Source organism: Varanus komodoensis, unplaced genomic scaffold, assembly GCF_004798865.1.
Source record: "Varanus komodoensis strain SLA01 unplaced genomic scaffold, ASM479886v1 scaffold21, whole genome shotgun sequence".
NCBI classification, from domain to species: domain Eukaryota; kingdom Metazoa; phylum Chordata; class Lepidosauria; order Squamata; family Varanidae; genus Varanus; species Varanus komodoensis.
In genome coordinates this window covers 9070659-9082741 of record NW_025335589.1, presented here as the reverse complement: position 1 = coordinate 9082741, position 12083 = coordinate 9070659, and the positions used below count along the sequence as shown (strand labels likewise).

Below are 12083 nucleotides of genomic sequence, written 5' to 3'. Positions count from 1 at the left end.
TCCATGAGTCAAATACTGATCTGGCAAATATCTTAGACTGCAAAAGGCAAAGTGGACAGTGGCAAAAATATTCTCACCAATGTTAAACCTACTCAATTTCTTCTGTATATTTGTAGGACCAGTGTCTGCATCTGTTCTCAAAATAACCAGGACTGAGTAATTCAGCAGAACTTCCCAATCACATCCCAAATACTAAGTCTTTGTGTATCTTTTCAGAAAAATGCATGAACAGCATGTCTCTTTATGAGGAAGCAGGACAATGCTCTGTGTATTTATTCAGTACTATACAGGAAAAGCATAAGAAGTAAGGAGGACTGAATTACTCAGCAGCTTCTTTGGCAGGTCTCGCTTCTTTCCCCACAGAGAAAATCTGTACGACCAGGCAACTGCTAATTGGAAATAAACCCTTTTCCCAGGAAAGAGAAGTGGGCTTTCACTTGTGCAGCTGGGTTCCTTCTTCCACTCCTTGTCCTATTCCCTTGCCTGGTCTAGTTTCCAACCCTGCAAAGCAGAATTAGGGGGATGTGATGAATGCAGGAGGGAAAGGGAATCGGTTTTGTCAGTGAGCTGTTCTGCTGGTGGATTGAGCCCACTGGATACAGCCCCAACAGGAACATGTCCTTGTGATCAGAGGTACAGGGGACCCTTGTGATCATGTCCCCTGTACCAGAGGACTGGAAAATGGTCAGTTTAACACCAATTTTAAAGGAGGGTACCAGGAGCAATCTGGGAAATTTCAGCCTACTTAGCTTAACCTCTGTTCCTAGTTAATTGGTTGAAAACATTATTAAAGATAAAATTTGTAAGGCTGTAGGAGATAAACCCTACTGAAAAAGCATACTCATGTCTTCCACAAAGGTAAGTTCTGTCTCACTGACCTTTTAGAGTTCTTTGAGAGTGTCAGGAAGCGTGTGGATGGAGTGATCTGGTAGACATTGTTTACTTGGACTTCAAAAAGGCTTTTGGCAAAGTCTTCCACTGAGCATACATAGGCATGGGATAAGAGGGGAGGTCCTCTTATGTATTAGGAACTGGTTAAAAAGAAAACAGACAGTAGAAATAAGTAGATAAGATGGATGGATGGATGGATGTATAGACTGGGGTCCTACAGCGGTCTGTATTGAGACAAGTGCTTTTCAACTTGCGCTGGAATTCAACTTGCAAATGATCTGGAATTAGGAGTGAGCAGTGAAGTGGCCAAGGTTGCTGATGACACCAAGCTAGAATGGTTAAAACAAAAAGACTGTGAGGAGCTGTAAACAGGGAGAAAGGGCTCCAGAATGGTAAATGTGGCTCAGTGTAAGCAAATATAAGAAAGTACACATTGGGGCAGAAAGGAAGGGGGAAAGGAAAGGAAAGAAAAACCAGTTTCAAGTATAAGGTGATGAGTTCAGAGCTAATGGTGATTGACAGAGTGGTGGAAAGCTTAATGAAAATGTTATCCTAATACACAGCTGCTGTGAAAAAGACAAACTCCAAGTTAGGCATAGTTATGAAAATTATGAAAATTAAATTGCCAAGGTAATCTTCTTCTTACACAAATCCATGGTGCAGCCACACTTGGAATACTGTGTACATTTCTGGTCATCGCACCTGAAAAGGATATTGTACAGCTGAAGGTCTAGGAAAGGGCAACTAAAATGATGAAGTGGTTAGAGCAGCTCCTCTTTCAGGAAAGGTTGCAGCTACTGGGATTGTTTAGCTTGGAAAAGCAGTGAGTAAGTGTAGACATAATAGAACTGAATTATGCATGGTATTGAGGGAGTGGATAAGAAGACATTTTTTCTTCCCTCTCTTGTAATACTAGAACCCAGGGTCATCCCATGAAGCTGATTGGTGGGAGATTTAGGACAGGTAAAAGGATGTTCTTCTCGTGACACATCATTCAATTGTAGCATTTACTGCCACAGTAAATTGATGACCACCAATTTGGATGACTTTAAAAGATGACTGAACAAATTCAATGGCTATCAGTGGCTACTAGTCCTGATGACTATATACTGTTTCCAGTGCCAGAAGCAGTATGCATCCATGTCTTGCTTGTGGGATCCCATGGGCAACTTGTTGGTCACTGTGTGAACAGAATGCTGGACTAGATGGACTCTTGGTCTGACCCAGTACAATGTTTCTTATTTTTTTAATGTTCTTATTTGAATGATTTTAGGTCTGATTTGAATACCTCATTTTCATAACATGGCAATCATGTAGAGGCTGATTAAGGTATAGCCCCACAGAGGTTGTTTCATACAAGAAACAGTTGTTCTGTAGAACTCATTTTCATGTTGGATCTAATGTGTAGATTTCATTTTTTTTGTTTCTAATTTTGTCTGCTTATTATTTACTGGTACTGTTGATCTTGAAAGTTCTCCATGCACCTTTCTTTTTGTATAGAATTTGCTTGTATTAAGACAAGATGGTTGCTAAGTAAAAACAAAATGAATACCCCTCAAGTCTTGTAAATTAAGATGCACTTATGGACTAGCAAAATATGTTGCTCCTACTTTTTGTATGTCATCTGTAAGTGATAACCCCTTTCAGTAGCTAAAATGTGCAGAGCATCTCATATTAGTATTAATGAATGATGGAAAATTATAGGGTGGTCCTCCTAAATCAGCAGGGCAGCCAAACAAAATAATTTTTCAAATATGAGGTGAAAGCCTGATTTACATGCTCTGTTGCTGACTGTAGAGACTAAAGAGTCTTCCATAGGTGTCAAAGGTGAGGCAATGCTTGTGCATTTTTTGGCTTCTCTTTTCCTGTTTGCCGTAGACATTCACCCACTATATGTGTATATATAATAAAAATAAAACTGCTTGTGAAATTATCATAGAACTATACGGTAGCAGAAACTCTTATGTTTGTAAGAACTGATGTTGCTCTTACTCATATTAATGACCAAGGATACTGTTCTTGGTCTCATTTCATCGCACTCATTTGGAAAGTTTAAATCTCATTACATTAATAAATTAAATTGGTGGCATTTATGATGGTGTTCCTTTCCTTTGAGTGCAGAGACCAATTTACCTTGAAACAGAAAGTAATCTAGTTAATTCTATGAAGCAACTATTCTTGCTGTTTCAGCTGTTACTAAATATAAGGCTGTCCAAAAGAACATTTATTCCTAAGTGCTCTCTTCCAAAGCTGTATAGTAATGCTGTATTTCTGGGCACAGACATTCCCCATTTCTGCCTGACAAGTCTGCTCCATATATGCAATCACTTACCTTATCTTATATTCTGACTAAATAATTTTGTTTCCCATTTGTGTCCTTTATTTTTATTAGTTTTTAATCATTATCCATTGACTTTGGCCCTCACACTTTAAATATGGCTTACTGGAATGATTGGACCCAGCACCCCTGCAGAAATATTCCAAGAAGACATGGAAACTTATTTTGTGTCAGATGAGAAGGGGGAGGGTGCTGGCAAGTTGCCAAAGGGTAGGAGAACCAAGGTGCCAAGGGTCGACAATTCAACTCCCACTATACTTTTGGAGAACATCCAGGTTGGGCCTTATGAACCTATAAAAATGTGGATTCCTAAGAAGGAGTGGGAGTATGAGACCCAAGAGAGAGGCATCAGATGAAAAGGGAGGGGCAGTTCACACTCGGTGGTCAAAGTGAGTTGCAGTCAGGGAACCCCTGGACAGACCCACCGTCAATCTGAGAAGGGTCTGCTGTAAAAGACACAGTTTTGTAACAACTGTCTTTCATGGTGTTCTAACTTAGAGAATTAACTGAAGCTAACAAGATACTGTATTATGCAAAATGTGTCTTGAAACTCTGTCTTTTCTGGTTGCATGATGATGCTATCTGTAGCCCAAGCAGTGCTTGCTTGTTTGTAATTTTCATACCGTAAGTAATTGATTTGAAACACAACTTGCTTGAGTACAAAGGGGGTGATGGGTTGGGCGCCCAACTTTTGTTCCCCAAAAAAGGAAGTTCTTAATCTTACATGGGTATTACAGAAAATCAAAGTATAGAAATCTACCTGGTGTGAGTAAATATTATATCAGTTATCTAAATCCTTCCTTTTCTGGCACATACTCTGGCATTCTGACAAAGGACCCCCAAATCTGTGAGATTTTTTTTTTAATGTAGCAAATCCCACAATAAAATTCAGTGATTACACTTCTCAGGAAAACAGATGGCTGGTGACAATTAGCTGTAGGCTCTTAAGTAAGTTATTCCCAAACAATCCAAAGCAAATAATAACAACACTGTCAGTGATTGGATTTCCCCCTTGCTGTCTCTATGGGCAAAGGATTGGAAGATTACTGGGCAGAAAGCTTGAAAGATTCTTGATGAAATCTATCTTAAGTGATCCAATATTTCAGAGAAAAAGAGCTAAACAAATCCATATATACAGAATTTTAGTCCAGCTTGAAACATTTCTTGGAACCTTCGCACTGTTTGTGTCAAATCCTATCAAATCCTAGAGTCAACACAGCTCAAGAGTAAGTCTAGAGTAAACCCACACATACAGAAGTTTCAATGAACATAGTCTCCATTTTGGTATCTTCATACCAGGCCAAAGTTTCAGACATCACTTGTTAGCTCAAACTCCACAAAGTCAATTGGATTGGATAAGAGTAGTGTTTTAGCTGACATGTCCTATCATGCTGCCTACCTTTGGAATGGGCTTTCTAAGAGGTCCGCCTGGTGCCATCACCACTTTCATTTCAGTGCCAGGAGAAAACTGTCCTCTTTCAGAGGTTTTTGAAACCTTACATTAACACCTGATTGTGAAAACTCCACTACCAACAGGTTCTGCCCCACTTCCCCTGTACTTATAATAGTACTGTTGGCCTGTTTTTAATGTCATTAGCCACTTGGAGAGCCCCTAGAGGGCCATTCATCAGCTTTCTGTTTGAAAATGAATGCATGAGTAATGATATGCAATCTTGCTAAACCTCTGTGCACTCTGTGTTTACTTGGTCTTTATATGTATTCAGTTAGTCCAGATTCACCTGTAAGCATGATTTGAGCTTTGAATTATTAGATTTTTTTGTGTAAAAGCTTGGTACTAGCTCAACAGGTATTATATACATAAAAAGTGAAACTCATATTGGTGTAACCCATTTCTGTTGTTTCTGTTACGTATCTTTAATCAAATGACATTACCTTTTGCAGTCTTTACTGCTTCATGTTCTCCACCTAACCCTAATCCTACCCTCCCCCCCATTAAAAAATCTTTAGGGGAAAAAACCCTAATGGGAAGAACCTCCTCAAAGCAGTCCAGTGAGGACTGAGCATGCTCAATGAACATGAATCCTCATTCTTAGGAAGGAAACTATCAGAAGATGAAGTATCCTGGAACAGGAAATACAGAATGGCTAAAATCCTATATAGAAGTGTCTCCTTCCATCACAAGTTTCTTTCAGCCTTCACTTTTTAAAAAGGATTAAAATATTTATTCCCAGTGCATTTGTGGATAGTTACTTTCAAATAGCCATATCAGATTAGAACACAATGATGTTCCTTAGGGAAAAAAAAACTTCGATGAAATAATTCAAACAAATTGTTCAGAAGTGAAGAGCAGAGAAAAAAAAAAAAAAAAAACAAGCCAGGATCCAAAATCTGGAAAGTATAGCATCGATGTTGATGATGATGATGATGATGATGATGCTTGGCAATGGCTATTCAGCCACAATTACAAAAAAGGTATGGTTTGACATGTTGTCTTTTGAGAACCTTAACTTTGGCAAATGTTTTAATGTTAAAATGATTCCCTAGCCTCCTTTGAAAACTTATGTGATGCAAACTCCTATTCCCTTCAGATGAATTGAGTCTAGGACTCTATGGGTTTCTGAGAGCTTTTGGGCAACTTTGGCTCCGTAAAATTTGAGGCATGGGAAGGTATATCCACTGAAAGCTACAGAACATAAGAACTAAAATACTTTGTTCAACTTCTGTAATGTAACAGTAAAGTCTGCATAGCCTTCTTATTTTTTATAGGGCTTGAGCAGTCCAGAGATAGACATTTATAATCTTGGACCTAGCTGGGCCTTGTACCAGGTGAGAACTAAGATAGGAGCACTAGCTGACAGATGGCCAACACTGCCAATATCTACCACCAGCCATGCTGAGGCCTAGAATAAAATAAAGCTCCATCTCAGTATTTCAGCATAGTAAGACAAACTAAACACAATGTTGGCTAGAACTGAAATCTAGTCCTTAAAAATGAACCTTCCTTTTCTTGCCAATTTTACTGCATTTCTGCTCTAACATCACCATTGTCTACAGATACCTATCTACAGGTTTTTGTAAGCTACTACAATCCTTCACCCATTTAGCATCACATACTAAAAGTACCTTTCCATAGTTAAATGCAAGTTGGCTTCAGTTTCTATTCCAGCATGATATCCATCTCTTCCCCTTAGTAGCAGCCCCTCTGCTTCAGAGTTGCTTAGCAGAATGCAGAAACTCACAGAGATGGCAGTAGAGGGAAGCGGTGTAAAAGCACTGCCTAGTCCTGCATTTGTTATCTTTTGTGCTTTGCTGTGTCTCTCTGCCATTGCTGACTGGATTTGAGGTTGTCCCTGTCCCTTGGTCTTTTGTCCTGGTCACATGACCTGTTTCCAATATAGTGAATATAAGATTTAGTTTTTTCAAGCCTAGGTTTAATATACTTTACCAAAGTTTCTGTTGTGCTGAATGGCTTTTGATTTCCAATATCTCCTTTGAGCACTGGACACAAATTCCTGCTTTAAATCATGTAAGAAAATGGTTTAAGGGGACAGCAGTAATATCTGTGTTCATAATATGTATGAGTTCACACATCACTGGAAGAATGTTGGGATGCAGACATTCTGGGAAATATCCTGAAGCATCTGTTGGGAACTAGGTTTTCCCCTTTACACATTTAAGGCAACAGACTTCTCCTTTGCAAAATCTCTTTATTGACCAAAGTACTTCCAGTAAGCACAACCACCGCAGAATGAATCTCGTGAGTGTGCACAGAGCTGCACTGAACCCAATCTAGCAACTACTTCTATGAACCCTCCTCTTGAGTAGTCCTGGCCCCCTCCCTTCTGGAGGATCCTTTTGGAGGCAGGCAAGCCTCTTCTCTAGTTGTCTAGCCTTTTCTTTCTCGATTCTGATTCCTGCGGCCAAGAGTCATACCAGGCTTGGCTGGCTCTGGGAGCACCTGTGTATGCCCCATTCTGACAGTTGTAGTTTCTGACAATTCTCAGAGTCCACCTGAACACCTGAGGAGAACAGCCTTGAGCTAAGTTCCTGTGCCAGTTCCCAGGGCCCTCCCTCCTCATCTGACAAGTCCAAATCTGACTGACCTCGGAACACATTGCAAGAACAACTGCCCTTTCATTCCTAGCAGTGTCCAGGGCAGCCCACAGTGTCCACTTTTTGATAGTATAGTGTCTTGATTCATACAACACAGTAGCTGATAATACTTAAGATAAAATATTTTGATTACTTAATATTATATAAACTATTTTTCATTTAATGTATCAGTAGTGCTGTTTGGGTTTATTCAGCTTAAAACCAAACAACTTCATGATCATCAGGAAAGATGATCATCTTCATGACCTCCTCCTTTGCTGAGGAGGAATGGTGATTTTACTTTTCTGACTGTAGCCTCTGTGTGTGCCGTGATCTCTTGGCCTTTCAGGAACAGGCTTTGGCGTAATGGGAAAGTGGGCTAGAAAAAAAAGGTATATGCATCAAATATATTAATATGGCACTTTGGACCTGCCCATTGAGATTGAAGTACATGGTATGTTCCTGTTCTCTCCAATGAAGGTGACGATAGATGAAGGTGAGCAAAAAAAATATCTAGAAAGTTCTGGCTTATAAGAATATACACATTATCTTTAAAAGAACCAAAAATGATGATTGAAACAGACATCCAGATCCTAAGTATATAAATCAGAGCAAAGCACCACGAACTCCTGTTACCAGTGCAGCAGTGTGTGCGGAGCAAGTGAAATAGGTCTGCTCTGTCATACTAAGGCTATACTGACTGCTTACTGATTTATATCTGGTTGTACAGGTTTAAGATGACAGGTGTCTGGGTGGTGCATAGATTATTTCCATGGTCCCAGCCTAACCACATCTCTCTGTCTTTCTGTCCATTTTTGTGCATTGTGAATCATTTGTGGTGTTCAATTATGGATTTTAAATACAAGACATATACAAGCATACAGGATGAGTAATGCATAGACACCCTCTTTGAATGAATACCTATTTGGGTATTTGATTTATTTATGTTGGAAATTATTGTATACTTATTAGCAAGTTGTGTATGCTTTCATACGTTGCTCAGGATATATGCACATCTATGTAGTCATATGATTTTTCCGCTTTTTTCTTTTTATACTGTTCTGCTGACAGTTCACACAGAAATAAATGTAAAAAAAGTGACTAAGGCGCTTGTTTTCAGTTTAAGCTAATTAGTTTTCCTATAAGCCTTTGAAGTTAAGAGAACTGACTGGAATTGAATCCTTGCATGGTCTTGTATGAATGGAAGGAACTCTGAACCAACAGGGGCTTCTGCTGGGGAAAAGCCGAACTGATTTCTGCTAATTACACAGTATCCTTACCCGCCCAGTGGATGGGAGGCCACTTTGAAACAGAATAGGATATAACAGAACATGGTGTTGCAGACTACAGGGAGAAAGAAGAAACCACAAAAAATCTCCAAGCCCTCAGCTGAGTGTCCGCTCCCCAAAATATATTATTCTATATTATGCAACAAAAACCCTAATCTTGAAAATATTGAGATTATTTATTCCTGCCATTTTAGTGACCTCTTCTTGATTTGGTAGTGTCATTAGAAAAAAAAATGAAAAACAAATAGGTTATAATAATTGCAGTGATAAATATCTCCTAATAAATATAGAGAACACTTTTGTTATTAGAACCTATATAAATAAAAAAATGGAAAGGAAATAATTGAGGACAGATCCAGACTGAGTATTTTAATTTAACACAAACTTCTAAAATGCTAGGTATTGATGCAATATTTTATATCTACTATTATACCATAGCAGAGTAGTAAGAGAGAGCTTAGTATTATATGGTGTGTATATGTTTTTGCTTCATAATATATTGATCAGCAATTGGCCACTAATTTGTATAAGATAGTTTATGTACTATAATAATTAGGTAATTTATTTTCCTACACTTAACTCATTTTATGTAAAATGCTTACAGATATTCTAGCGATTTTGTGTACATACTTTTTAAAGCTTTTCTTAATAATTGAAAACTTGTTCTAAAATAATAATGGTGCTTATTCATGTTTATTGAAAATTACGTTGCTGCTTAGGATCTTTTGTAGCCTTTTCTCAGCTAACTTGATATGCAGAAGAGACTGCCCTCTAGTGGAGTGATAATGAAAATTATTGTGCTAACTTGTGATGGGATGATATTTTTATTTCTAAGCTGCACAGATTTAACACTCCTGTATGCAGAGGTGCTTGTGTACTAGTGATGGTGAAATAAGATAATGATAATATATTCAAATATTCAACATTTCCTGTGGAATCCTTATATCAGCCCTTCAAATTCAGAATCATACATATGTAGATGTATCTGCTTAAAGTATACCAGATGTACAAGCTAAAAGCAGATTTCTGAAAAATGCATATGCCTCTCACTGCTATTTTTGTATTCAGAATTACGTTTAGTGTACTATTGTGATTTGCTTTATTATGCTATATACAGTGTGCCATCAAAATCATATAGTTTATAAATATGAGTGGAAATCAGTTTCGTGTGAAATGGTTTAATTCTGTGTCTTATAAAATAAGATTCTTAGGAAGTAGTATTATGCATGATTAGACAAAAAATGATCTTTGCTGACTGGGGCATGCTGGGAGTTATAAGGCTTTTCCTAACTTAATGTGCGTAGAATTGTGCCCTTGATCAGTGAAGAGTTTTAAAAAAATAATCAGTCACAAGTAAAGAGATTTAGCAACCATGTTCTCTATGAAACAATAGCCACTGAGTGCCATAATAGTATAGAAAACATGTATAGTGGACTTGTTACAGTTTTAACTTGGGAAGAAGGGTAAATTTATGATTTATAAAGCCTTTTAAAGAAAATACATGTTGACTTTCCTTTTATTATCACAGGGTTTAATTATACAGACAGGGGTTAATTATATGCTACTGCCATTACACAAATCTCTGAAAGTGGGTTTATATTTGTGTTCAGCTAAGAATTTTCTGATGCAATTGTAACAAGATGCAACCTGTACTCTCATTTGCCTGACAGATACTGGCCTTGATCTGGGGAACTATAAGCACAGAAAACTTCAGCTTCTATGTTGTTCTGATCATCCGAAGTGCCATTTCCCCCCATCCCCTGTTCTGGACCATTTGTTGACCCAAGCTCAGTAGGATGAAAGTAGACAGAGTTGATCACCTGTTAAAACAGGCAGGAGAGTGGAAAGAACAGGTGTTTCAGTTGTTTAGGTAGTTCAGCATATATGTCCTGTGCAGGTGTTTGTTTTTACATCTGACACTGCCGATCCTATTTTAAATGGGTAGGTGCCAAGAAAAGGAGAACTGCTCCTATAACCTTAAGTGCTTTCTGTGGTGCTTTTCCCTGTACTCTGTTCTACAGGCACAGCCAAGTCACCCTGAAAGGTAGTTTCTGCAAGCAACTTTTAATTCTGGTGACTTCTACTATATTTTAATAGTCAGAGACCTTATAAACAGTCCAAGAATACTGTTTAATTTTTAAGTCTTTTGCAAACCTTTGTATTGAACAGAATAGCCCTACTAGTTTAATGCTTAAGAGTTTCCCCAAACTTTCAGATTGTCATCAGTCATACTTATATGCAAGTCTTTTAAGATGCTTGCCCCTATGAAATCATTTGTGTAACTTTGGAAAGTATGTTCTCTGTATCTAGTTGTGAAATAGGCTTTTGGAAATAGCTTTAAAAAATAATACATGCCATTATTTATATTATTTCCCTTATAATTAATACTGACCAAGCTGCCAAATTTAGATTTTATGGACCATGGTAGCTTTAGTATGTTTGGGGGTGGGGGGAAGATGTTATTGTTCAGTCTTCATATTGGAACTTGGATTAACTGTAAAGATATAAAAGTAATAACTAATAACTGTGCTGGGGTAAGAACTGTTCTGGGTCAGAGAGATACTTTATATCTAGGTCTGTATAAATAGCTGACCTGCTAATAAAGTGCATAATCCTGGTAACAATTCTTTACTTCTCCTTTTTTTCTCAGAATGTGAAAACATTTGCATCTTCAGATAGCCTAGCAAAAGTCCAAGAAGTAGCAAGCTGGCTTTTGGAAATGAATCAAGAACTGCTGTCTGTTGGCAGTAAGAGACGGCGAACTGGAGGATCTATCCGAGGTAATGCTTCCTCAAGCCAAGCAGATGAAGAGCAGATGAATCGGGTTGTAGAGGAGGAGGAACAGCAACCATTACGGCAACAAGAGGAAGTGCAAGTTGCAAGGAATGGAGAAATAGGTGGAGGGGAACCTGGACTCTGTCACAGAATTGAATCCCAACATGAACAGTTTGAAGAAAACAACAATAGATTTATTGCAGTGGATGAAGAATACTCTGGCCACCAAGAAGAGGAAGAAGAAGATGAGCATACTGGTGAACAAGAGGAGGAGGAGATGGAGGAAGAGGAAGAAATGGACCAGGATAGTGATGATTTTGATCAGTCTGATGAAAGCAGCAGAGATGATGAACACACTCATAGTAACAGTGTCACGAATTCAAATAGTGTCATGGACTTAGCAATACATCAGCAGTCATCTCCATTCTACATAAAGTCAAAAGTAAGTAATTTTTAATTATTTTTAGGAAAACAATGAATAATAATGATTAGTAGCTTACATTCTTTAAATAGAATGAATATGTTTTATAGGAATGTACTTCTCTGAAAGTACTGATCAGATATTTTTCTTTAGAAGAACAATTAAAGTAATACAACACTATGTATAACAGCATTGATGGGTTTTCATGAGCTCTGATTTTACAATTGTGCTAAGAAACACTACAGAAGACTTTACGTCTTTTTTCCTTGAAATGGAATCCATATACAGTGGTACCTCAGCTCACAAATGCCTTGAT

The 12083-nt window shown here is 38.0% G+C and overlaps 1 protein-coding gene across 5 annotated transcripts in view; it reads left to right on the top strand.

Moving 5' to 3' along the window:
* FBXW7 (F-box and WD repeat domain containing 7) overlaps positions 1–12083 on the top strand; it is a 143261-nt gene that overhangs the window by 35583 nt on the left and 95595 nt on the right. For all 5 annotated transcript variants that reach the window (XR_006414824.1, XM_044430935.1, XM_044430936.1 and 2 more), the window contains exon 2: positions 11222–11788. Coding sequence is in view for 4 of the 5 variants with exons in the window: in XM_044430934.1 (XP_044286869.1) it covers positions 11222–11788 (567 nt within the window). In the remaining variant the exon portion in view is untranslated. The remainder of the gene's footprint in view (positions 1–11221; positions 11789–12083) is intronic.